Source organism: Barbus barbus, assembly GCF_936440315.1.
Source record: "Barbus barbus genome assembly, chromosome: 48".
In the NCBI taxonomy this organism is placed as follows: Eukaryota; Metazoa; Chordata; class Actinopteri; order Cypriniformes; family Cyprinidae; genus Barbus; species Barbus barbus.
This window is the reverse complement of record NC_136726.1, coordinates 11,939,328-11,967,045: the sequence shown is the minus strand read 5'-3', so window position 1 is coordinate 11,967,045 and position 27,718 is coordinate 11,939,328. Positions and strand designations below refer to the sequence as shown.

The 27,718-nt window shown below is 35.6% G+C and overlaps 3 protein-coding genes across 3 annotated transcripts in view; all 3 read left to right on the top strand.

Moving 5' to 3' along the window:
- cald1b (caldesmon 1b) overlaps window positions 1–23,602 on the top strand; it is a 36,978-nt gene extending 13,376 nt beyond the window's left edge. The window contains exons 2-17 of the mRNA XM_079411740.1: window positions 1,151–1,228; window positions 2,762–2,869; window positions 13,602–13,721; window positions 14,389–14,800; window positions 14,920–14,964; window positions 16,103–16,144; window positions 16,250–16,323; window positions 16,424–16,682; window positions 17,634–17,765; window positions 17,876–17,919; window positions 18,003–18,078; window positions 18,154–18,285; window positions 18,397–18,519; window positions 20,259–20,327; window positions 21,040–21,073; window positions 22,065–23,602. Of these exons, the coding sequence (XP_079267866.1) occupies window positions 2,790–2,869; window positions 13,602–13,721; window positions 14,389–14,800; window positions 14,920–14,964; window positions 16,103–16,144; window positions 16,250–16,323; window positions 16,424–16,682; window positions 17,634–17,765; window positions 17,876–17,919; window positions 18,003–18,078; window positions 18,154–18,285; window positions 18,397–18,519; window positions 20,259–20,327; window positions 21,040–21,073; window positions 22,065–22,078 (1,656 nt within the window). The 5' untranslated portion in view covers window positions 1,151–1,228; window positions 2,762–2,789 and the 3' untranslated portion in view covers window positions 22,079–23,602. The remainder of the gene's footprint in view (window positions 1–1,150; window positions 1,229–2,761; window positions 2,870–13,601; window positions 13,722–14,388; window positions 14,801–14,919; window positions 14,965–16,102; window positions 16,145–16,249; window positions 16,324–16,423; window positions 16,683–17,633; window positions 17,766–17,875; window positions 17,920–18,002; window positions 18,079–18,153; window positions 18,286–18,396; window positions 18,520–20,258; window positions 20,328–21,039; window positions 21,074–22,064) is intronic.
- Window positions 15,077–15,634, top strand: LOC306866553 (uncharacterized protein; the record flags this gene model as incomplete). Its single annotated transcript, XM_079411815.1, has 1 exon — window positions 15,077–15,634. A coding segment is annotated over one exon (558 nt), but the record flags the coding sequence as incomplete, so codon positions are not given.
- A 206-nt stretch (window positions 23,603–23,808) lies between the features above and the next one.
- Window positions 23,809–27,632, top strand: LOC306866285 (troponin T, cardiac muscle-like). Its single transcript, XM_079411377.1, has 10 exons — window positions 23,809–24,501; window positions 24,942–24,966; window positions 25,048–25,105; window positions 25,194–25,310; window positions 25,535–25,612; window positions 25,930–26,043; window positions 26,152–26,264; window positions 26,792–26,882; window positions 27,086–27,123; window positions 27,227–27,632. Exons 6-10 carry the CDS (start codon window positions 26,011–26,013, stop codon window positions 27,270–27,272), a joined length of 321 nt encoding a protein of 106 aa, XP_079267503.1. The 5' UTR covers window positions 23,809–24,501; window positions 24,942–24,966; window positions 25,048–25,105; window positions 25,194–25,310; window positions 25,535–25,612; window positions 25,930–26,010; the 3' UTR covers window positions 27,273–27,632.
- The last annotated feature ends 86 nt before the right edge of the window (window positions 27,633–27,718 follow it).

Genomic DNA, 27,718 nt, shown 5'->3' with positions numbered 1-27,718 from the left:
TAAAAATGAAGCAAGAAGTTATACATTTTAAACAATGTTATAAAACAATGGTTCAATAAAATAATAACAACAAAAAAATAATAAATCATTTTTAATTGAATATAAATGGACATATTTAAATCTGTGTAAACTCTCCAATTAGCTACAGTCCATCTTATATTGACTTTGAATTGTCCAAAGACACTTTTTGAAGGGAAAGTTCAACCAAAAATTAAAAAAAACCATTTACTCACCCTTAAGTTATTCCAAACCTGTACAACTGCCTGCCATAGTATGGGAAAATATTACAACTGATATACGTAAATGATTACAACATTTTCATTTTTGAGTGAACTAAAGAAAAGTATTTGACCAAACGACAAAGAAAATAAATTTTTTTTTTTTTTTTTTTTTTTTTTTTGCCATAGAAAATGCAAATTTAAATGATTTCATTTATTATTTTATTTAACCAACATAAATTATAAACATGGCTTTTAATGCGTTCATTTAAAATGTGTTATATTTCCATTTTTTTTTAAATTAATTATTACATTTTAAATGAAAACTTATTTCTTCAAAACTTAAGTGTTACTAGTCCATACAGCACACATTCAAGGCAAAAACTAAAAACGTTGTTTGGCTCATAAATGTTTCATTTGAATTTTTGTCTCAGGAACCATTCATCACAGTTCTTCATAACGATTCAAACCGCTAATCAATCACGCGTGCGTTTCAGGTTCCTTCGTGAATTTGAAGTCATTAAAAAGAACCGGTTCAAAAGAGTCATTTTCGCAAATCAGTGTCATCGTTGTCGCGTTCAGACAGAAAACGTTGCAGTGCACTTTAGCGTTATGAAATCCAATGAAACCACCAGAAGACACTCACGTCACAAAACTGTTGCGAAATTTATCTGTTGTCGCATTCGTAACCATTTTAGTCGCAGTTTGGAACACTAAATAGTAACAGTCATTCCAAAAAAATATTACTATGTAAGAAGCACTTGAGTGGCAATGACAGTTGATAGCAGTGTTAATGGCCACACATAAACAAACCCTTATGAGGACGTCTGCTTGGCTGACACATGGCTGCTTTGCACCTACTAGAATTTGCCATGGTGACCTACAGTTCCACAGACATTTTTCCAAAATCACAAAGCTGGGCATTTTTTCAGGAAAAGCACAAGGTCTTCATTACTGCTTCGTCAGGGATTCATCCTACCTCCACAGATGATGACGATGATGCCAAGTAGGTCAGAATTTACTACATCAATAGTAGTCAGGACTGTAAGATTAATATTTCAGGGACACATTCTTTGCTATGTTCTGTTAAATATTTTAAACTACTTTATTCAATCCCAGTTCATTATTACAGAGTTAACTAAGCATTGCCAATTTGTAGGTTAATGATTCCCGCCTAAAACACTGGCGTTTTCGACATCAACACTGGTTCAACCAATGGCTTCATAAGATTCCAACCAATGACAGAGTGTGTTTGGGGAAACCATCATATTAGTGATAAAACACAAAATTATCAAGTTATGATACAGCCTATTTAATTCCAGGAATTAGATGTTGTTTGCCCCTTAATATTAGTTAAGGCTCTTGGGTCTTGGTTTGTTGTTCAGGAAACCCTCTTTTATGACATCCTTTACCCTTCTAGCACAATTCGATTTTTTGGCTTTGTTTACATTATTCATTATTTCAGAGAATGTAAGCAAACAAGCACTGGTTAAATCAAATTTTGCCATTTCCTTAGCTCTGTTTGGTGTTGGGCATACAAGCACACTGTAAAAAGAGATGCTGACTTAACTTAAAAAAATTGAGGAAACCCGTTGTCTTAAAATTATTAAGTAAATAATAATAATAAAAAAACTTAAGTGACAATTGACAATTCACTTAACTTGTACTTTTTTTTTATTACTAATTGCTTAATAATTTTAAGGAAATGGGTTTCCTCAATTTTTTTAAGTTAAGTCAACTTTTTACAGTGATAAGAAGCCTATTTATGAAATATTGTGTCATCAAGCAGCACGCAGACTCAGCCAGAGTAAAACAAGCAAAGTTTTACAAAAGTAAAATATTTCATTGTGTTTGGGGCAAATATCTACACTCCTTGAATGCCGAATTTGGGGGCTGTAGCTAACTGCTGTAATCACTGTAAAAAAAAAAAAATAATTTGTTGTTTCAGCTTGAAATAATTTGTTACCCCCGCTGATTTAAAATGTTTAGTTAAGTAAACTAAAATGTTCCAGTTGTCCCTTAAATTAACATTGAGTATCTTAACATTTTTGAAGTTGACTAAACTAAAAATTTTAAGTCAGCGGGGGTAACAAATTATTTCAAGTTGAAACAACTTTTTGAAACGTTTTTTTTTACAGTGCAGAAAACACAAAAGAATGATTAATCTGAATGATATAGAAGACCAGAAAATGCTATACTTCAAGATGGAAAATTAAAACGATACATGTGAACATAGCTTATATAAATTCTTAAAATGATGCATTAAACAAACATTGTATGGCAAGAGCTGAGAGTTAAGGAGGATATTGAAACTTAAAATAATATGAGTAGAGAAGATCAGTGGTGAAGTTAAATGTGTTTAAATAGTTTGCCTTTCCTGGTAGTTGTTCCAAGCAAATGGATCAAGAAACTGGAATGTTGTGGTCCTGGTGAATTATAAGCCAAACAGCTGACAGGGAGCGTCTTGACTTTGAATTAAAGTGATCAGGACAGTTCAAATCTTTATAAATACCACCCTGTCTGACTGTCTTCCTCTCTTTCAGCTTGTACCCCAAGAGCTCTGTGTGAATCATGGATGAGGACTTTGATTTTGAGCGTCGCAGAGAGCTACGGAGACAAAAGCGAGAAGAGATGCAGCGGGAAGCAGAGAAGTAAGTCACAAACACATTAATTTACCTCTTTTTTTGAAATGTTGAATTTGCTCTCAATTGCTTCCATTAAAAAATGGGATTCATCATTTTAGATGATGCAATAACACTCAGATCACTGTCATCCCGATGATGAGTTTAATACTATTTAAAGCCACCGGAGTACTGTCTATGATAGTCTGGCCAAGTTGGAGAGGCCTGTGTCTGCGTCATCCAAACAACCGTGCCTCTGCTCGCCTCTCTATTCCTTATAAAGGTTGACATGCTTGTAAATGTCTACATTTACAGTGCTTTGTTACAGTTGACGGGTTGGTAGAGTAAATCCAGATAATATCTGATTTTAGACAGACACACATTGGATATATATTTTAGTTTCTTTCAGACAAGGAATAGTTACACTGGCAGATGGGATGTGCATAATTTAGGTTTAGTTTATTTAATGTTCAAACCTTGAAATCTCAGTGCAATAGGGTGTTATTTTAGTATCAATTAAATACTCTTATAATCAAAATTAATATTTTGAATACATTTTTATATGTTCTGTTTTTCATTTGTTTTATTTTAATAATTTGGGTTTTAGTTATTTTAATATATTAAGTTAAACTAAATTAAAATAAGAAAAGTTGCCTTGGCAGCTACTTGAAAAAAAGTTTTGAAAATTTTATTTTATTTCAGTAAATGTTTATTTCAAAGTAATTTTCATTTTTGTTTCCGTTTTAGACAACTATAATCACACTGCTGTAAAACCGAGAAAGAAATAAAAAATTATATTTAAGACAATTACGCCTTTTTTGTAATTATCATTATTTTAATGCAAAATTATTATTATTCTCTGTATTACTGTAATTAAATATGTATAATTTAAATAAATCATTAAATGATTTATTTAAATGACATACATCATTTTTAAATCATGGTAGTTTGTTGTACTGTCTAAATTATGCTGATATCAATAACAAAATAATTTTTTTGTTATAGTAAATTTCAAATGAGAATCAACATTAAGAGTAATGGATACTTAAAAAAAAAAAAAAAAAAAAAGCAAAAACAAGAAAATACAATGCAGATTATCTTTAAAAATATCTTGAAAGCAGGTTCAATTTTATGGAAAAAAATATTATTTATATAATATAATTTGTAAAATGTAATAAGTGGATCCAATGGAGCTAACTAAAGGAGAAATATTTAGTGTCATCATAAAGAAAAGAGAAATAGCATGCGATTGCATTATTGGTCTTTTGTACACACTAAATGTCAATTATTCTGTGTTTACACTGGGTTTGTTTAAACCAGATTAGATTTATTCATGTGTTTCTGTTTTGACGCAAGCCTTCTGTGGAAATCCGTCTTTATTTCAAAAACTGCTTCAAGTGCTACCCAGCAGCGAACATTAACATTCTTGTGTATTAAGAAAAATATGGACATTTAAAATGGTCATGGTAAAAGGCTTGCAAAACTTTATTCTCTTCATATTAATTGTTGCAATACATAAAAACTGTGTATTAGCATGGGTAATGTGCAGTGTGGGTTTGGCAGGTCAGGTTTGTTCAAAGTGTTTATAGTTCAGGATGACTTGGCTCACTCATAGACAGAGAGCTGCAGTTTCTCCATCCTTCTATTACTCCCACTGTCCAGCGCTCCATTTAAGGACTGATCCGCAGATGTTTACTGGAGATTACAGATGCTTTACTGCTCTTTATGAGGGAATGAGAACAGATGAATGCACATAATAGTGTTACACATGACTGTCAGCACATATAATCACATTTTCACGTAGGCTGGAATGCACACAATCAGTTTTGTATTGTTTGTGTATTTGTGGGAGGTGGTGGTGGTGTTGATGGACGGTATGGTGTACATGGAAAAGCTACGGATGTTAGATCTGCATCATTCCAGTTTTTTTTGCTTGTTAGATACTCTAACAATAACATACACTATCAGCCTCACACTTTCCATGCTTTTCTGTCTTTGCAGTTGCAATATTTAGAGTCTAGAAGATTACAGTGTTTATCCTCAGGGATATTTTTAGTTTTATACAATATTCTTTGTGATGAAAATTCAGAAAAGAAGGATAACACTTTCTATTAATTTATTAAAAATACATCAAATACACTTCATTGAGAAATTATGCCACTTCTTGATGAACATGTTTTGAATTTCTTACTTAAGATTTATTTATTTTGTCCAGGTCCATTCCAAATGTCATATAGACCAAGTGATACAGCAGTCCTAAATAAAATAAAATAAAATGTTTATTAAAATAATTATATTAACAAATTATATTAAATTCTTAATAACTAGTTTGGAATAATCTTTTAATATAAAAAAATCTATTTTTATAAATTTTAACTGAAATGTTATATATATATATATATATATATATATATATAAACTTTTCATTATTTCAGCTAGTTTGCCAAAGCAGCATTTTTCATTTTCATCTCGTTTAACTTCATGTAAAATAACAAAAACTAAACCTGAAATAAAAATTAATAAAAACTATATAGACATAATTAAAAAAAAAACAATAACTACTAAAAATTACAAAAACACAACAAAATTACTAAAACTTTAAATAAATGAAAATAACTGCAAATATAAAAATAAAAACTTATATTAATAAAAACTATAATAGTATTTCAATGATACTTGATTTGACCTTTTTTAACATCAGAATATTTTACTGATTTTTATGACATTTTTACGACAATTTGATTGATTATTATGACAAGGCAAAGTTAGTTTAGGTTGTAAAATGTTGTGTGGTGTCAACCTCCCAAAACCCTCCCTCATGATATTTATGAATTAATATTTTTATGTTTTAAAAAATACGTTTAACCTAGACAAATACTGAATATTTAAATATGAAATATTAATATTTAAAAACATTTCTAAAAATGATATAAAACCATAGAGTATAAGGAGAACATTTCTTAGAATCTTGGCAACTACATTTTAAAAAGATTGTTTCATTTTCATAGATACTCTTATTTATCTTTGACCCAGTGCTCTCAGCTCAACTAAAAGAAAGTGGACTGACTAAAAAAACAAAAAACACAAACGTAAGCCACTTTTAAGCTTCGGCAACAATCAAAGCAGAAAAGGAAATCAAACCTTTGATAAAAATCACTTTCAAATCCAGCGAATTCTCAAGCCAAATCCATCGCGCATTACTTAATAACTTCTATCTGGAGAAATGATGAATTCTGACACTTTCTCCCATTGTGTGCATGTTAAACTCTGAGTGCGGGAAATATATATTTCTCTTATTCCCAATCCTTCACTTCTGCTGCACAATGTCATATTTCAGTCTGGTCTCAGAAACTGCAGTGCATATGTGCTGGAATGACCGAGAGAGAAACTTTATTGAGATGGATGAGTCTCAAGAAAGAAACCTCAAGGCATTTCTACCACATCCATTGGCTTTGTAGTGGAGAAAACAAACTTTATTGGAACCATATCTGGAAAAGAAATATTCTCTATGAAAATTATTGATGCTAAAGAATCTGAACTCCGAATCCCAACTGCCTGTCATGGTTTCCAGTTCAAAACAGCAACGGAGAGAACCCGCTTATTTATGTCAAAGGAAGTGAACATGGCATCGCCCATAAATCCCTTGTGCTTGATTAAACAGCTCACCAGGTGCATCAGCATATTTTCTAAATGCGTTTGCTTGTTCAATAGTTTCAGCATATTACCACTTCAGAACGATGCCATTATAATTCTGTCCAATTTCATTTTCAAGTATCAACTATATTGTCAAAGAAATGATGTGGCTTTGCATGTGAATTATGGATTCAGTCTTCATTTATCTCTTCAGGGTCCCAAAAAGGATTTCTCAATATTACAGTTTTTTGATTGACATAACACTTTACCAGTAATTTAGGCTTTAACTCATGCATTTTAGAGGATGCAAGAGAGGGAAGGTCACATGATGAATTTAAGGCCTTTCTATAGCAAGGCAAGGACCATTGGGAACATTCTTGTACTGTTTTCTTTCATAGTGCATTATAAAATGACTTGTATTTTATACTTAAATGTTTAAAAATACTTTATTGTATAAGTACATGCATTGTCTTGTTGAGGGTAATATAGATTTTCACCACACATTTTATTGCAATTTATATTTTAAAACATTTTAAACAATTTTTTAATTAATTTAATATATTTTTTTTACAAATAATATGGCACATTAAAATAAATGTTTTAATGTTTTCATTTTTGTTTTTGATGTTTAGATTTTTTATGTTTATCATTACATTCCTTTACCTTTAAAATTATGATTTTTTTTTATACAGTGTATTATACATAATCATCTATTCACCTAAAAAAAAAGAAGATATATGTAGTGGATGATGTCCTGTTATAATAACAAAATAACCAAGAAGTAGGGGTCTCTTATCACCCTGGAGGAGTTTTAGTTATCATGACAGACTGGCTGAATACATTATAACTAAATAGAAAAGAAATATTAATTTAAACTGAAATTATTTCATTACGTGAAAAGAAAGAGCCCACAGAGTGATATGAAATACATGAAACTAGCACAGCATCTGTAACGGGGCGAACAAGACGTGAGACGTGCGGATCGAAGTGCAAGCTTTTATTTATAAACATAGTCAATAAACAGGCAGGGTCAAACAACGGCAAACAGATATGGTACGGGCAAGACACAGAGCAATCCTAGGGCTAGCGAGAGTCGGCGATCGGCGAACAATATCCAACAGGGCAAGGCAGAGAGATAATCCAGGTATACGAGCAATAGTCCAAGAGAGGTTCAAATAGAGTCCAAACGGCAAGGCAAAGGGGTAAATCCAGGAAACGCGGGCAAGAATCAAAACACTAGAAAAACACACAAGGCAAGACTATGAAAACAAAGTGGGTTCTGTATCGCAGCTAAAACTAGGAGAGTTATAAATGCATAACAATACTGGAACTAAACAGAAAAACACAGAATGGCTCGGTAAGGTAGCTAACACTAGGGGAGTGATAAACGCAATACAGTACTCGGCAGAGAGGAAGAGGAAGTCCATGGTTTATGTAGGGTATGTGATCAGTGCAATCAGCTGTGTGATCAGTGCAATCAGCTGTGTGTCGTCAGTGCAATGGATGATGGGAATTGTAGTCTGAGGTGGCGTGCAACAGTTAGTGTGGTGCAAGAGTCCATGTGGTGAGGGAGTGACCTCTGGTGGTGAGTTAACGGAAGTTCATACACCAGATTCATGACAGCTATGTATTTTTGACTAGCTAATGCTTTCCAAAAGCATTGTAAACCTAAGTAGATTGTAGAACATACCTGGACGTGTACTGAGAGACTGTGCTGCACAGCTGATGGATGTCCTAACAGACATCTTCAACACCTCGCTGAGCCAGGCAGTCGTCCCCACGTGTCTCAAAACTGACCCCAATCATGATGAAGTGCTTTGAGAGGTTAGTCATGCATCACATCAAGTCCAGTGTCCCAAACACACCGGACCCATTCCAGTTTGCATACCGTCCAAACCGTTCCATGCAATATCCACCACTCTCCACCTAGCTCTTACTCACCTGGAACAGAAAGAATCTTATGTAAGAATGCTGTTCATCGACTTCAACTCAGCATTCAACACTATAATCCCACAACAGCTCATCCACAAACTAAAGTTGCTGGGCCTTAACACCTCCCTCTGTAATTGGATCCTGAACTTTTTAACTGCAAGACCTCAGTCAGCCGTGTCGGCCGCAACTCCTCCTGCACTACCACACTGAGCACAGGTGCCCCACAAGGCTGAGTGCTCAGCCTGCTGCTCTTCACGCTGCTGAGATACACAACTGTGGTAGGCCTCATCAGCAACAACGATGAAACGCTCCACAGAGAGGAAGTGGCACAGCTGGCGAAATGGTGTCGTGGTAACAACCTGTCTCTCAATGTAAGACAAAAGAGGTTGTGATGGACTTCAGGAGAAACTCTGTTGACCACCCCCCACTGACCATTGACGGCTCAACCATGGAGAGGGTCGGCAGCATTAAATTCCTGGGGGTGAACATCTCAGAGGATCTCACCTGGACCACCAACGTCATGTCACTCAACAAGAAGGGACAACAGCGCCTCCACTTTCTCCGCCGGCTGAAAAGGGCAAGTCTCCCGCCACCCATCCTCACCACTTTCTACAGGGGCACCATTGAGAGTGTGCTGACCACCTGCATCCCTGTTTGGTATGGGAACTGTAGTGCTGCTGACCGCAAGACCCTACAACTGACAGTGAACACTGCCGCAAAGATCATCGGTGTCCCTCTCCCCTCCATCCTGGAGCTCTTAACTCCAATCTCCCTGTCCCCCTCTGACCCCCCACCCACCCAACTCATTACAGTTGACAACTTTTCCTAAGTGCAATTCTGAGTGTGCTACACACAGGTGAGTGGGCTATACAAACCACCTGTAGTAACGCACTCATCCCATTATATGCACACTAGACACTTTCTATGAACACTCCCTGCTACAAAGAGTCAATAAGAAAATGTTTACTTGAGCATTGCACTACAAAATAATGTTTACTTGAGCATTGCACTACAAATCTTTTTGCACTATGCACTGCTTCCCACAAAATCTCTCTTTAATCTGCACAACAATTTAATGTACGAAATATATATACAATTAATTTATTTTTATTTTTATTTTTTTTGCACAATTTCATGTACAGTATATATGTAAAGTTCTTGTACAGTCTCAGTTTGTGTATCTCTAGGCAACTAGGTATAGTAGTTATAGTATTTATAGTATATGTATAGTCAGATGGTCTATTTTTGTCTATAGTCAGATGCTCTATTGTTTTTTTTTTTCTTATACTTGCATTGTTTATCTTATGTTTAGTATGTAGCACCGTGGTACTGCGAGACACGACATTTTGCTCCACTATATGTCCACACATGTAGCAGAATGACAATAAAGCTCAACTTGACTTGACTTGATTTGAACCCATTGGCACCAGCAGTCTCTACGATCCCCTCAGGTTTACAATGCTTTTGAGAAACGCAACGCAGCCCTGGTCTTCAATACAGTGGGAATCTGGCCTGTCATGTGCTGAATCTCTCTGCAGCAGGTTAAGGAAACTCCACAGACTTTGGAATGTTTTGACTACTGCTTTTATTCCAAGATTCAGCCATAATGTTTCAGTATCTGTCAGGAGTGTGAGCTTTCTCCCTCCATCTCTCCTTGCATTTCATCTGGCGCACTGGAGGTCTGAAAGCTATTGTATTCATCCAGCAACACTTCTTACAGAAGACAGACTGTATTCTTCCAGGAAAATCGCAGATGCTCCATCTGACTGTCTTTTTGGATGACCTTTTTCATATGGAACTCCCTGAGAGGAACGGATTGTTTCGGATTTCCGCTGTTGGTCTCGGGATGGAGAAACAGAATTGTGGTCCCTGTTATGGGTTTCTCTCTACCATCTACAACATCTGCAAATGATTGGGAAGGGAAGTGAAGAGGAGAAGGGGAAAAAAAATAAAACCCATCCTCCATCAATTGGCCATTTCAAGAGCTCTCACTGCCTTATAAACACCAACATGCCATGGCAAACTCAAGCCAGGCCGGACTCGCTCAACTACAACAGCAAGACGGAGAATTTGAGAACATCTGAGCCTGACAATGAGGCAATTCAGAGGGAAAACAGTACATTTGGCATCCAAGTTTACAATCTTGCTAATTTACCATGACGCTAAGATGCTAACAAGGCTTTCCCCTCAGATTGCAGTCCAGACCTTTCTATGTATACTTCCATGCCTCAAAGATTTCATTACAGTTGAGGTTTTTGGGTCTGACCAGTATCTTAAGCAAGCAGGCAAAGCAAGCATAAATAAACAAGAAACTGTTTATATGAATCTCAAGGTCTAATTCAGTCAACAGAAAAGTATTGCTATTGGAATCGTATTGCCATATTTATACCAAGGTTATACCATTTAAATTATATTATACAGTATCTCACAAAAGTGAGTACACCCCTCACATTTCGGCAACCATTTTAGTATATCTTCTCAAGGGACAATACTATAGAAATGAAACTTGGATATATTTTAGATTAGTCAATGTATAACTTGTATAGCAGTAAAGATTTACTGTCCTCTGAAAATAACTCAACATACAGCCATTATTGTCAAAAAAGCTGGCAACAAAAATGAGTACACCCTAAGTGATAACAGCTATACATCGTTTAACCATGCAAAGCCAAATATCCATCATGTTCATGGTTTTGTCTGCTTGACAGGACTATACAAATTTGTGTATCTCACATTAGAGCAGTTCAAATTTGGTGCTTTGAGTACAATTCTCTCATACTGACCACTAGATGTTCAACATAGCACCTCATGGCACAGAACTCGCTGAAGATTTGAGAATTAGAATTGTTGCTCTCCACAAAGATGGCCTAGGCTATAAGAAGATCAGTAACAACCTGAAACAGAGTTACAGTACAGTGGCCACTGTCATACAGAGGTTTTTCAAGACTGGTTCCACTCGGAACAGGCCTCGCAAGGGTCGATAAAAGAAGTTGAGTCCTCGTGCTGTGCATCAGGTGAAGAAGCTGGCTTCAAAAAACAGACGTATGAGTGCTGCCAGCATTGCTTTAGAGGTTGCAGAAGTGGAAGGTCAGCTGGTCATGGCCATCGTCCCAGAAGGAAGCCCCTTCTAAAGCTGGCTCACAAGAATGCCTGCAAACAGTTAGCTGAAGACAACCTGTCCAAGAGCATGAATTACTGGAACCATGGTAGCAACATGGTCCAGGGCTGCATGAGTGCTGCTGGTACTGGGGAGCTGCGGTTCGTTGAGGGAAACATGGATTCCAACATGTACTGTGACATTCTGAAGCAGAACATGATGCCCTCCCTTCAGAAACTTGGCCGAACGGCAGTTTTCCAACATAATAACGACCCCAAACACACCGCCAAGATAACAACTGCCTTGCTGATGAAGCTGAAGGTGAAGGTGATGGAGTGGCTAAGCATGTCTCCAGACCTGAACCCTACTGAGCACATGTGAGGCATTCTCAAGTGGAAGGTGGAGAAGCACCATGTGTCTAACATCCAACAGCTCCGTGATGTCATTGTAGAGGAGTGCAAGAGGATCCCAGCAACAGCCTGTGTAGCTCTGGTGAATTCCATGCCCAGGATGATTAAGGCAGTGCTAGATAACAACGGTGCCCCTACAAAATACTGACACTTTGGACACAGTTTTGACATGTTCACTTAGGGTGTTCACATTTTTGTTGCCAGTTATTTGGTCAATAATGGCTATATGTTGAGTTATTTTTAGAGGACAGTAAATTTTTACTGCTATACAAGTTGCAAATTGACTACTCTAAAATATATCCAAGTTTCATTTGTGCAGTATTGTCCCTTGAGAAGATATACTAAAATTGTTGCTGAAATGTGAGGGGTATACTGTACATTACAGAAACATTTACTAGCATGATATGTCCATTTAATACCATTATTGTTCCATGGTACCACTGTAAAGTTTTTATGCCGTCAAACGATTAATCGTGATTAATCGCATCCAAAATAAAAGTTTTTGTTTACATAAAATGTGTGTGTACACTGTTTATTTATTTTGTATATATATAAATACAAACACATGCATGTATGTATATGTGTATATATATATTTAAGAAAAAGATGTTATGTTTATATGTGTGACTCTGGACCACAAAACAAGTCATAAGGGTCAATTTTTTTAAATTGAGATTCATACATCATCTGAAAGCTCAATAAATAAGCTTTCCATTCCATGAGACAATATTTGGCTGAGATACAACTATTTGAAAATCTGGAATCTGGGGGTGCAAAAAAACAAAATATTAAGAAAATCACCTTTAAAGTTGTCCAAATGAAGCCCTTAGCAATGTACATTACTAATAAAAAATTATGTTTTGATATATTTAGGGTAGGGAATTTACAACATATCTTCATGGAACATAATCTTTATTAATATCCTAATGATTTTTGGTATAAAATAAAATTGTATAATTTTTACCTATACAATGAATTTTTGGCTTATTGCTACAAATATACCCATACTACTTAAGACTGGTTTTGTGGTCCAGGGTCACATATTAAATATATTTATATAAAATATAAAATATAAATATATAAATGTATATACATGTAAATATTTTCAAAATATATACTGTATGTGTGTGTATTTATATATACATAATAAATATACACAGTACACATACATATATTATGTAAAGAAAAACTTTTATTTTTGATGCGATTAATCGTGATTAATCGTTTGACAGCAATAAATGTTTTGTAAGAATATCTTTTGTATTTTGCAATAAACAACAACTCTCAGCATAACCAACATTTAATTTAAATAAATAAATAAAATAATGAATATTATAACTGCAATTGTATTCATAATTGTATGAATTGAAATGTAAATAATAGAAAAATAAATGTTGACTAGTACATTTTGTGCATAAATTTATGCACATATGAGGAATTTATTTTTTTAAAGTTTAAAAATCTGTTTATATTTTTAGTAGACTCTGTGTAGATTGATTTTCAAGCTCACGTTTGCTCGTATAATCATTATTGACTCTTCGGGGTGATGTAAAGTTTATGAAGTGTGTTTCCCACAATCTCTTTCAGCACTGAGCCAAGAAGCATTCATATATCTGTCAGTATTGTCTGTCTGCATTCATACTGAAGAATGAGTCTTTACTTCTATGCCTGTGTCCCACCGCATCTACAGGATGAACTCTCACGATGATGATGAGGAAGCGGCCCGGGAGCTCCAGAGACGAGCCCGTCAAGAACGCCTGCGCAATGTGAAGAATGAAGAGTCAAATAACACTACAACAGAAACTAACAGGTAGGTCCATCCAAAAACAGTTTTCTCATGCATTTTGCACAAAAAAGCTGTCTTATTAATGATCTTTAAAATGATAAGTACTTTATCTAAGATTTTACGTATAAATGCTTGAAATTAGATTTGTCAACAAGTATAAATTGTGCCTACATATGAATTTATTAACAAAACTTTACAAGAATTTGTTTGTAAGGTTTCTTTACAAACAAAAAGGTTCTTTACTAAAATTCTGATTTAAAATAAATGTTGTTGTTTTTTTTTTAAATGCTGAAATTAAAAGGAATAGTTCTCCTAAAAATGAAAATAAATTACTTACCCTCATATCGTTCAAAACCCATAAGACCTTTGTTCATCTTCGGAACACAAACTAAGAAATCCAAGAGCTTTCTGATGCAGGGTCAAAAAGCTCTTGAATTTCATCAAAAATATCTTAATTTGTGTTCAGAAGATGAACAAAGGTCTTACGGGTTTGGAACCACATGAGGGTGAGTAATTAATGACAGAATTTTCATTTTTGGGTGAACTCTCCCTTTAAACAAAAAAAAAAAAAGAAAGTGTAAAAACAAACAAAAAAAATTACCAATACTAAACTTAACCAAAGCCTGAAACAAAATGCCAAACCTTTTGAAAACATAAATACTTGACTCACTAATGACTCCTTGATCACTAGTTCTGCACCAGCTGAGGATGATGATCAGGCTCTCTTAGAGAGGATCGCCAAAAGAGAAGAACGGAGACAGAAAAGGATGAAGGAAGCTTTGGAGAGACAGAAGGATCTTGATCCCACTATCACAGATGAAACTGTCTCCACCACCACAGAGGACGATCCAAGTGGTAGAAATGGTGAACAAGAGTCCTCCCAAAATGGTGTTTCTTCAACAGAGACCAACTCTTGGACGGAAAGGGAAGAGAAAAAAGAGGAAGAAAAAACAGAGGAAAGCAGCGTTGATGTTGAGGAGGCAATCACCAAAAAGGAGGATCCAGTGCCAGTCACAGCAGCAGAGGAACCCAAAGAATCTCCTGAGAAGATTGATGATCCAGAAGAGGAAGATAGACCACAGAGGTCCCACCTCAGAGAACAGGTCATTTCCTCAACATTTTTTGCTGTCATTCCATCATATTATGAAAGTTTAGTATGTTAACAACGCATTTCATGTGGTTTCTACAATATTAGTTTGTTCTGACACTTCATTTGTTACAGAAATCCACAGAGGAGAAACCCATAGAACCAGCTGCACTGAATGAGGTATGAGATTCTAAGGATTTGCTTGGGTTTTTAATGCAAAAGTTGCCTTTGAATTGATTTATAGTTGGAAAATATTTTAAATTATTTGTTATATTTTTAGGAAGAAACTTATATAGTGTCTAAAGAACAAACAAATGCAGATTTAGTCAGTGCAGATTTAGAAAAGAAAGAGGTTGAAGATAAAAGTCAAATATCAGGAAAAGAACCAACAAAAGAGGACCAAATAGAGGTGGAAGTCATAGTGCAGCCAACTACACCACAGATTGAAGAGGAAAAGCGGGTGGAAAAAGAAGAACATGTAAAGAAACCTGAAGAAAAACCTGTTGTGGTGAAGGTTCAAATTCAAGATGATGCACCAGTGAAGAAGGAAGATGAGAAACTAATGAAGGAGCAAGAGAAACCCCATGTACCTGTTGAAGAAACACCCAAAAAAACAATTAGGGAAGTTGATTTGAAGGCCAAAACCCCAAAGAAAGAAGAGGAGAAACCACAGCTGAAGAGGGAGCTTGAAAAAAACCCATCAATGCCAAAGAAGAAGGTTGAGGAGAAACATGTGGCTCCAAAGAAAGAGGTTGAGGAAAAGCCTCAATGGAAGAAAGGAGCTGCAGAAACGAAGGTCAAAGTAGAAGAAAAAGTCAGGTCAAAGAAGGAGGAGGTATTCACCTCTTAGCCTGAGTGATGCATCGAAATCACAGATGTACTTTATGCACAGCCCACGCTTTTAATGCACTTTTTGGTTTGACTGGATGGACACAGTTTTTGTGTCAATCTCATGAAACCTGTGATGTGTTGTATTTTATTTATCCCAGTTTATTTTTGTTTTACATTATTTTACTGTAATACAATTAAAATGATTTTATTGCTTATTACAGCAATAAGAATGTCACAATGCACCAAAAAAGTTTTCATGAGATTAACCCATTTATGATCACATATCACTTGCTTTTATCACTTGCTTTATACATGCAGTTCTGAAAACAATATTTGTGTCAAGACCCTGCCTGATGTTGCTCTGTTTTTGCTGTGTAATTTGCATGAGATGTGGTCAATTCTCCATGCTATAACTACTGATTTCTATATTAGAAAAATCACTTGCTAACACTAATGATAGAAATAAAGGCCTGTTTCATCTCTTTAGGTTGTAGAGGAAAAACCAAAACCTTCCTTTTTACGTGACAAAGTAAGTTAATGTCCAAATACCATCACAGTTCTACCAAAACATTTATGACTGATGGAATGACAGCACAACCTGAGAGTAAAAAATTCATTGTTTCTCCATTCAAAGCTGAAAGTGTCAACAAAGCCCCAAGATGTAGCTGACAGCACCGCCAAAGCCAAGAAACTAGAGAAGACACTAAGGCAAAGACTCATTTGTCATTTCATAATTTACTCTATTTGCATTCCCAGATTTTTTCGAGAGCCAAAATGAACATAAAGACATTTTTTCTTCACGTTTTAGTCCCACCAGCTTGCGTTCTCCTGACACAGAAAAGCAAGATCCCATCGCCAAGCTGGAGGCAGAACGCAAGCTGCAGGAGCTGAAGCGCAGGCGGAACGAGACGGACAGCGAGGTGTTGGAGAAGATGAAGCAGAAGCAGCAAACTGCTGAGGCCGAGCTCGAGGAGCTGAAGAAGAAGAGAGAGGAAAGGAGGAAGATTCTAGAGGAGGAAGAGAAGCAGAAGAAACAGCAGTTGGCAGAAAAGAAAGCCAAAGAGGAGGTATAAAAAGAAAGTTGGGCGAATGCTAATTTGCATACTAATTATGCTTACTAAGCTGTACTGTGCTGGTAAAAGTATGTACTTTTAAGTATATAGACATGCAGTATGCCAGTATTTAGTCAACTTGATGTGACTTTCTTGACACATCTATATCCTAAAACACACACACATTCTTGATTTAAAAACTCAAAAATGATTTGGGACACTAGTCTCATTTTGGCATAATATCCTATACAATTAATATGCAAATTGGAATGCATCAAGCATGCTAGAATTAAAATCTATGCAGACTAAGGGGATATTCACGCAACATTTTTTTATGTAAAAAAAAGAAAAAAACTAAACGTGAGATGCGGGCAATGGAGTTGGAAAAAAACGCAATGTCTTGATGTATTTTCTAAAACTTCTTTTAATTTGAGGGCCATATTTTTAGTTATGTTTAAAACTAGAGGAATGTAAGCGCAATGGACAAAGGTGTCCGTCTAACACAAGTTTACGCAGAAAAGCAATTGAAAAAAAACGCAGTGGAACGTAAAACGTATCTAACTCAAATTTACATTGAAAAACAATATAAAAGTAGTGCAGTCTAAAAGTTTTCTAAAACTTATTTTAATTTAAGGGCCATATTTTTAGTTGTGTGCAAAACGAGTGCAATGCAAGCAATGACTAAAAGTGTCTGTCTAACGCAAGTTTACGTAGAAAAGCAATTGAAAAGTAGTGAAATGTAAAACCACATCTAAACTCACATTTATGAATTTCTCGAGCACCATGCTGTGTGCAAAATGAGAGCATTGCATGTGCAAAGGTCAAAGACATCAGTCTAATGAAAAAAAAACAATGAAAAAGTAGTCCAGTGGAAAACCAAACATACTTTGTGTGAACGGCCCCTCATTCACTTTATTTGTGAGACGTATGCTGCCCTCGTCTTCTTCTCATCACTAAAATGAACAGGAAGAGAGGAGGAAGATGAAGGAAGAGATTGAGCGAAGGAGAGCAGAGGCAGCTGAGAAAAAAAAACAAAAGGAGGAATTGAAAGAAGGGAGCAAAGCACCATTCATCGCTCCGAAGGGTGCCTCCGCAAAGGTTAATGGCTCTATGATCTATTCTGACTCTTACAAAAAAGCACTGTATTACCATGTTTTTTTTAACATAGTACTATATTAATAGTTTTATGTGATACTATTCTGTGACAGATTGGAGAGAAAGCAGAATTTCTAAATAAATCTGCTCTAAAAAGGTAAGAAGTGTGTTTACTCAACAGTCGAACATGTACTGGGGCCTGGTATATACTGAGTTGATACTGTTGATTATTTACACCAGTCCGGTGAAGACGTCACACACTCCATTAGTTTGCAAGATTGGAAACAGACTAGAGCAATACACTTCTGCTGTTCAGGTGAGGAATTGTAAACACTAGAGCAGCCAGCTGTCATTTATGACTCAGTTTGAGACTCTATCTGTTGTTCAGCAGACCAAAGAAGTGACCAAATCTCCTGTGGACGTACCTGTGGCTGAAGGCCTGAGGAGCATCAAGAGTATGTGGGAGAAGGGGAATGTGGTCAATCCCACCCCGAGTCTAGCAAGCCCCCCACCGGTCACCAAGGTACAAGAGAAGAGACGAGAGAAGAGAGTTTTAGTACATGATTACTGAAATAAGCAGATGAAGCAGTATTAATTTGACTAAAGTATGAATTCCTGCTAACTGTCCTCTCAGGAAACAGCTGGTCTGAACATTGGTGTGGCGGGTCGCATTAACAGCTGGAAAACCAAGACTCCAGAGCCCAAGCCTGCTGAACCCAAACCAGCTCCTGAACCAGAAAAACCACCTGCCAAAACAGTCAGTCTGTCACTTTGTCTACATCTGTTTGTCTGACTAGCTATCTATCCATCTATCCATCTAGCCATCTAGCCATCTATCCATCTATCTATCTGCCAGTGTTATTGTAGTATTAATTATATAATATTATAGTATTTATTTAAATTCTGAAATTTTTTTTTTTAGATTTTCATTTTACGTTTAGTTTAAGTTTTAGAAATGTTGTTATTTTATTATTATTTGTTTTAAATATCTGTATATAGTTTTATTTCATTTTTATACCAATTTAAGTTTTTAGTCATTTTAATGCTTAAGTTTAAACTTATTTGAGTTACTTGCCAAAATGCCAAGGCTTCATTTTCAAATTTTTTTCCCAAGTTTTGTTTAATTTTGTTCCATATACCTGGGCCTTTAGTGAAATGCAGTAAATAGGAAATGCTCTTCATTTGGAGAGGAGCTTAATTGTTGTTTAACGCCACCTGTTGACGGAAAAGGAAAAAAGCTGGTGAGATATCAGAGATCTTGTGAACTGAAAATTAATGGATTTTAAATGGAGTAGTGTTCTTGTCAGCCCTAGAAACCTTTTATGCTTTGACATAAAACAAAAAATAATGTTTTTGTAGAAATCAGTGAAAGGTCAAGTGTTGAAACTCACTCTGAATTGATGTGGCAATTCTCTCCTGAGCTATAGTTCACTCACGGCTCTTATGTTTATTTTAAGCTTATTTTACCAGCCTTCAAGATCAGAGTCACTTATACTGTAACACACATACATTAAGAAGTGAACTGGAGACTCCAGTATCTATATAAGAATCAGACATTGATTACAGTGGACTTATTCACAACCCTCTCTGTGGAGATTTTACCTATTTTTATAGATGTGGTTAGAGTCTAAAATTTGCAATGAATACGGTAACAAAAACTGACTGTGTCTGAGAGGGGATTTATTTAAAAGTTATTTATGAGAGTTGAGATAAATTAGATTTACTTTTTATTTGAACTTGTATCCGTTTAAATGTGTTTTATGCTCACAGACCACAGAACATTAGGGAGAATGGTCTTTATGTGTCTACATTTTCTATTATAAAATTCAAAACGTTCACATGAGCAGTGAAGTGTAGTTTCACACAAGTAGAAGTAAATTTAGCCGAACACTTTTATATTCTGCATGGTACAAGGTGGCCCTCCAGTGATTCTTCAATGTATTACATTTGTGGATTGGATTTAAAAAAAAAAAAATATATATATATATATAAAAATACCTTCGTACTAATAAGCAGCAAATTAGGAGCTTGAGGCAAAAGTCATAGTTAATAGTTAGTTAATAGTGAGAATTGATCATTTAAAAATATTTATATAATGTATGTTTATAGTTCTATCTAATAAATAAGTTGGGTACCATTGATGGTAACACTATTGTATTGTTTGAAGTACCTTGGAATACCATGTAAAAACCATGGTACGTGCTTACAGTATTCATTCTGTACAACGGAATTGCCATCTGAAACAGTCTCAGTACTTTATTGAAAAGATCCTATATCTTTCCATTACTGATTTTATCTCCATCTCTTCCCACTCCTCTGGCTGTGGCCTTTTCTTTTCCTTTTCCCTTTCCTGTCACGCTGCTGTCTGCTGTTTTTCCTCTGCTTCTATTCAATCCCCCTCTAGAAAGGTACACTTAACATAAAACATTCATACAAAATCCATTAACATACTGTATGCAAATCTAAACGGGGTGGTGTAATTTTGTGTTTTGAAAGGAGCAAAAGCCAGCTGAGGTCACTAAACCACGTGGCCCATGGGAAACAAAGGGCTCCACATCTGCCAAGGTAAGGTGGAAACATCATATGATGTTTAAGTCCATTAAAGTCAGTTACTTCATTGATTGTTTCCTTTAATTGACCCAGAAAAGACAGACAGATTTTGAGGTGTAACAGGAAAAACTTAAGTGGTGTTTGATACCCGTTGACTTTATGGTTTGCTATTCATATTACTCAAATTATTGGCTCACCTACCCACTTTACAATTGCCTAGCATGTCTTTAGTTGGCCGAATATTTGTGACAGTTTGGTCCCAGTCCTTATGAATTCAAGAAATGGGCCTCTTTCCAAAAAGACCTTTCACCTGGAAGGGTCTGTATCATCTCAGTGGTTAATTTTATACTGTATATGACTGGATGGCAATGGTTTGATGTACAATGGGGCATCCCATCATCCCCTTCTCATATATTGTTACCAGAATGTTTCTCATTATTACTTCTCCCCAAAAATTATTAACAGTTGTACCTTTAATAGTACCAAAATACCAACACAATCTCTTGGCACTATTTTACATTTTGACGAATTGGTAGATAATTCATATGATCTCATTCATGCATTTTTGTACGATCTGCTCATGCCCTAGTGATGGTTATGTGTAGGGGTGGACTTTCATGAATACTTAAAAAAAAAAATCATTTTTCATACAGTTCACATTCATATAAAATAGAAAAATTGTAACTTTTTCAAATCACACTCTTTATTGGGTTGCTTTTTGTTTCAGGTGTTCGCATCCAAGAGTAAATTCGTCACAAATGGTGAGTGACCTTTGTGGGTTTTTGCTTTTTTTCTGTGGAACACAAAAGATATTTTGCAGAATGTTTCAACTGCTTTTGTCCATATAATGAAAATCAAATGGGGTCCGAAAAATAACATTTGCCCTCATTGACATTCATTGGAAAAAAAAGAAATCAATGAGTAGCTTTGCTCCCTAAAAAAGGGTGGAACAGTGGGAGGTGTTTAAACTGACATTGCGCCAACAGCAAATGTCTGAAGTCATGACCCTAACTGGCCACAAGATCGTAAATCTCTCGTTCACATATCATACCACCCTATATTTAAAGCCTCGATCCTGTTCTCCTGCATTGGACCGCCGGCGTGTCAGGAATAATTACAATGTGTTTGTTTCACCCAGCGCCTCCCATGTAGCATTGTGTCGTGATGCATGGCCTTCCCTGCTGCAGCTGTTCTGTTGTGCCACTGCATGGGCATGAATCACTGGATTAGCATGATGTCGCACAGCAAAGCAGTTTAATATTCAGATTTACAGAAAGGATAAAAGTATCACATTATAATCACATTAACCTCCTTAACACCCAACTCTAATACATGAATCCTGACAGGAATCTGCTTTTAATGGTTTATAACCATTAGATTACCAAAGATACCAGCAAAAAAGCTAGCAAACAAGCTAGTATCGGCTACCTCTCCGGGTCTTTCAGCTGAATTTGTCCTTGAAAGTGACATAGATGACAATGTACCAGGTATTTGTCGCACTTGTGGCACAATTTGAGACCTCTGACCATGTCAGTCGTGTGTATTCGTCTGGGTCACGGCACCAACGTGCTAACTCTCTAACTGGGAACAGGTGCGGTCGGCTTATGTATTTGCTTTTGTGTATTTGAGGAAGCGTTGAAAAAGCCTGCTGAGTTATACACATGACGTATGTAGAGCAAATGTAACTCGCTCGTACTGTCTCTTTTGATAACTCATTAGCACATTAACAACATATTCCCTGATGTTTTTCAGGAACAAGAAAATAAAGACATCCGACGGATTCCAGATCAGCCAAAGTGGAAGATGCATCCATTAAATGTGCATGATTTTGCAACTTCAGGACACAGATCTTACATTAGAAATTAAGCGACAACTTAACAGTACAAAATAAACATTCTGTAAGTTTAAAAAAGCCTTTAAACTAAAACATTTAAATTTATTAAAATTACCATGAATTGCACAAGCCAAATAATACATACTAAAGTATTTCACCCAAAATGAAATTCTGTCATTGATTACTCACCCTCATGTGGTTCCAAACCCGTAAGACATCCATTCATCTTCGGAACACAAATTAAGATATTTGTGATGAAATCCGAGAGCTTTCTGACCCTGCATAGACAGCAACGCAACTGACACGTTCAAGGCTCAGAAAGGTAGTAAGGACATCATTAAAATAGTCCATGAGAAATCAGTGGTTCAACCTTAATTTTATGAAGCTACGAGAATACTTTTTTTGCACAAAGAATCAAAAATATTGACTTCATTCAACAATATCTTCTCTTCCGTGTCAATCATCGACGCATGCTCACAACACTACCACGACGCATACATGTGACACTGCTGACGCAGGAGCCGGCAATCTGACGTAGAACCCAGATGTGCAGCGGTGTTTGCAAAGGGAGGAATGCACACGAATGCATCATGGTACTGTTGGGAACACTCATCGAAGACTGACATTATTTTTGTTTTCTTTGCTCACAAAAAGTATTCTCATAGCTTCATAAAATTACAGTTGAACCACTGATGTCACATGGACTATTTTAACGATATCCTTACTACCTTTCTGGGCCTTGAACGTGGTGGTTGCGTTGCTGTCTATGGAGGGTCAGAAAGCTCTCGGTTTCATCAAAAATGAAGGTCTTACGGCACTGGAACGACATGAGGGTGAGTAATTATTTTTCATTTCATTCTTTAATATCAAACATTATTAAAAGTGACAGGTGGATTTACACAAACACACTGTAGAGTTTGATTGGACGCAAGTGTTTAAGTGGAAAGTGTTTTCACTTATCTTTTAAACATTGATACGCTTATTTATTTTGCCCTTATACCTATGCATGATTATATAGCTGAATTTTATTATTTGCATTTAGCATTATTTTTTGTCCCAACTGTCCGAAACCCTATGATGAAAACTTTTTTTTTTATCTCATTTTCTTATTGAATTATATAAACAATTTACTTTATTACATCTGAAAATAAAATGATAATAAATAATTATAATAAAATTACAGCTACCAGTAACCATTAAAACAGATGCAGTCGCATTAACAAAATTGTCTTTGTCAGTAGTGTAAACATGTATGAAGCATGGTTCATGCAGAAGTCACTTTCAAACCAAGTAAAGTTTGTGCAACCAATGCGAAATCTGTGTGGGTCAATCTTTCGCTCTTAAGCGAACTTCCAGATTGCACTGATTCGTAATGAAATGGCTGGATTTTGCTCATGAATATTTGCCAAACAACACTTAATTAGACTCCATCTATAGCCTTGATTATGGCATTATTAAAAAATAAAAAAATATATATATATATATATAATAAAATTCCTTTTCTCCCTCTAAAGTTTCATGTGCATGGAGATTTAGATGACCTGTTGATTTTGCACTCATGATGTAATGCTTTATAACATGTTGTGGTTTAGGTGTTTGATCATGCTTTGCTAATACTGCTTTTGCCTTATGACTTTCAATCATATGCTCTGCACTTGAAGTCTCAAAGTCATGCTACAAACACTACATCTTTACAATCTTACAGGTACAGCATTATAAATCATTTTGGTAGTAATATAGCTCAACTCTTCCAAAATATCAATCAAGTATTTCCTACTATAACAGTACTATAACTATCAGTGATAATCTCAGCAACTGTACAATTGTTGTATTGTCAAGCAAGCTTCCACAGTAAAGTAGTGATAAATGCACACATTGCCTCTGTGTGTTTCCTGCACTCATTGTCATTTGAGACAAGCTGTCTGCTTCTTTCTTTGAATGGATTGGGTTTCATGGGGTGGTAAAACAAGGCAGGTCAAAGAGAATGTTTGGTTTTAGAACTTCACTGAAATGCATCTGACAGTCTAACAATAGACGAAGGCTTTCAGCTCACGCCAATGAGAGGCCATTGTGATCACGTGGTGTGTTAGTATGTTAGCCTTGAGACTGAGGCCCGCTGCTCTATCACTGCGCTCTAAAAGAGAGCGGCTCCTGAGATCTCCGAGATCCACACTCAACCCAGGTAAGAATTATCTATTCCTACCAAATCCCTGCCTTGTAGGAATAATGAACAGAATGTATTTTGGTATTGGTGTTGCATTTAACAATGTTTGTAATGTATCCTGTATTTACTCTTTGACATAGTTTATAGTCATGTCTGACATAGAAGATGTGATGGATGAGGGAGTTCAGTGAGTAACAGTCTTTTACTCCAAAGTTTGCAATACTTTACAATTTATTTGCATGATTTATGCATGATTTATTATGATGCATCATATTTTCACTTACAAATCTTGTGTCTCTTTGTTTGTGTTTTATCTCATTTATAAAAGGGAGGAAGGTATTGTATATTTTAATATTATAATTTAATTTAAATATAATTATAATTTTTTTTGTTATTTATTATAATGCCAGTGGCTATTTACATACATTTACATTGGCATGTATTGTCTGCACCAGGTATAATTACCAAAAAAGACAATATATATCCTATCTTATTTTAGCAAAATTTGTGAAAAGTGCATTTGCCAATTTGATATTGCCAATACTTATTCTTATTATTTTAATAAAATTAAAAATACATTGTTACTACTCTATTCACTTACTGTTAAAAACACCTCTTTCTCCAATTACAGTAGATGACTCAAAGTCCAAACCAAAGTAAGTCCCATTGTTCTCTTGTACATAATTATATAGGCAGATAAAACTTTTTTTTTAAATGGCTCAATTTTTTTAATTCAGATATCTATCAAATATCCAAGCACCAAAAATTCCAGAGGGAGAAAAAGTAGATTTTGATGTAAGTAGGAGATTTTTATCTTTAAACACACACCTCTCTCATTTGTAGACCACATGTAACCTGTATCATTTGTGTGTGTGTGTGGCAGGACATCCAAAAAAAGCGCCAGGAGAAGGATTTAACAGAACTACAGTCTCTTATAGAGGCTCATTTCCTCCAGAGACAGAAAGATGAAGAGGAACTCATTGCTCTGGTCAACAGAATTGTGAGTGCTTCCTCATAAATGTTGTTTATTGCTGATGTAAATGTTTGTACAGCTCTTTGTAGACAGTAATTCTTATAGGTTTACATCCTTTTTTATTATTATTATTTTGTTAAATATGAAAGAGGCATTCTAATTTTTGTTTTAATTAAACAAGATCAACATCTTGCAGATCTTGCAAGAGGTACATAAACTTATGAGAAGTATGTAAATATGTGTTTGAACAGGAGAAGAGGCGAGCTGAGAGAGCCGAGCAGCAGCGAGTGAGAGCAGAGAGAGAGAAAGAGCGTCAGGCCAGACTCGCCGTGAGTTCCTGTCACATTCTGACTGTCAACACCTGCCATCTTCTGCTACACCTGCTAAACTAGACTAGCTGCCTACTGGAACACCTTTCCACCAATGGCACCAAACTACTCCTGAATTTACAACTTTAAATCACCTTTGCTGAGGATGTTAATAAAATTCTCCTTGTAGTCAAACTAATAAATTTTTACCTGCTACTGGATAATTTCTACAAAACTTTCAATCTAAATTTAACCGATTCTTTGCTCAGCCATTGAAGTGAAACGATGAACTACAGGCTCGTAACAGAGATGAAACCTACGATCTGAATTGTTGACAGGAAGAGAGAGAGAGGAAGGAGCAGGAAGAGCAGAGAAAGAAGCAGGATGACGATTTCAAGAAGAAGAAAGCTCTCACTAATATGACCAATCAGTATGGTGGCATACAGCAAAGGGTCAGTGTTTACCAACATATAAACACTGTAAACGTCTAAATATTTGAAGTTACATGATCATTTTTATGCAGATTTTTTATTAATATGATAATTATTGCTGAACTAAAGGGTGAAGGACGCAAAGGTGCCAAGAAACAGACCGAAAGGGAGAAAAAGAAGAAGATCCTGGCTGATCGCAGAAAACCACTGAGCATTGATCATCTGAGTGACGACAAACTCAAGTACAAAAGCTTTTATGTGCATATTATTGGCACATATTATTTATACTCATTATTGGTGCTGGTTAATAGTTGACCTTTACCACCAATCAGTGACCTAGTGACTATTACAGTAAAAATCTCAAGTCAAATAAACATTTAAGATCATTTCTAATAGTTTGGGCCATTCACACTTGTTCTTGCGTTTAAAAAAAAGTTAATAGTAAAGAACAAGCGTTGTCTTGAAACGCATTTTTACTATTACAGCATAGAACCTACACAACTAGTATCAAATGAAATAAAACCCTACTAAAAAACAAAACAATAGAAGCCCAATAGAAACCATCACAGAAATTCCAATGGTTTCCATTAAAATACCATTATAAACCATTAGCTGTCTCCAGTAAAACCATTACAAAATTCCTTTTTGTAGTGTGTTTTGGCCATTTTTCCAATAGGATTTAACATCCCACCAATAGAATCCATCACATATACCAGTAGACACCATTATAGTTTCTGTGTGAACCTACCTTTTGTGTCTCTGGTTGCAGGGATAAAGCCAATGAGTTGTGGCAGTGGTTGATGCAGCTGGAAGCAGAAAAGTATGATCTAAACGAGAAACTGAAACGCCAGAAATACGATGTAAGTGATAACATCCTTTACTTAGTTTCAAGTTGCTTTTGAGACGTTACAGAGTTTCTGCCAGACCCAATTATTGAGTCATCGACAGTTTAACAAAATCCAGTTCACGTTGAACAGCTGGAGTTTGGTCTGAGGTAATTAGGTTGTGTTCATTATCACTGTATCCTGTTAACACTTAGCTGTCACGTTTCTGTCTCTCAAAGATAACTCAACTCCTTGCCCGCGTCCAGGATCACCAGAGGTATGAATCACAAGCTTGAAATCTCACTAACCACTTAGAGTGTTGAACCATGTTCAGATGTAAGGCCAAAAACTAATTTTAACCTCTTGCTTTTCTCTCTTAGTGCCAAGGGACGCGGCAAAGGCAAGATGGGAGGAAGGCTGAGATAGATGTTGACAGCACATATGAGAGGAATTTGTCCTCCTGTATTAGTTTTCTTTGAAGATATTTAAAACTCATTATTCAGAACATACAAAAATGCTCTGGCTGTACATTTTTGCTTTGCAGTCTCTTGCTTACTTTTGCCATGAATAAATATTAGCACTTACTGTTTGATTCAGTGTACTCAATTTGTTTATTTAATCAAATGAAAATATTTCATCTGTGATTATTAAATTATATCAGCAACATATTGTAGTATTAATATGTAACAGTAAATAAAGTTGCAGTACACCATAAAATGAATGGTTATGTGTGGAAATGTTATGTGAAGATTAAAAACACCAACACTGAATTAAACTACATTAATCAAAAGTTTTCCTCACCATTAATTTTATATGACCAAAAATGGAAAAATTAACAAATAACACTATGAAATTAAAGGTGCACTAGGTAA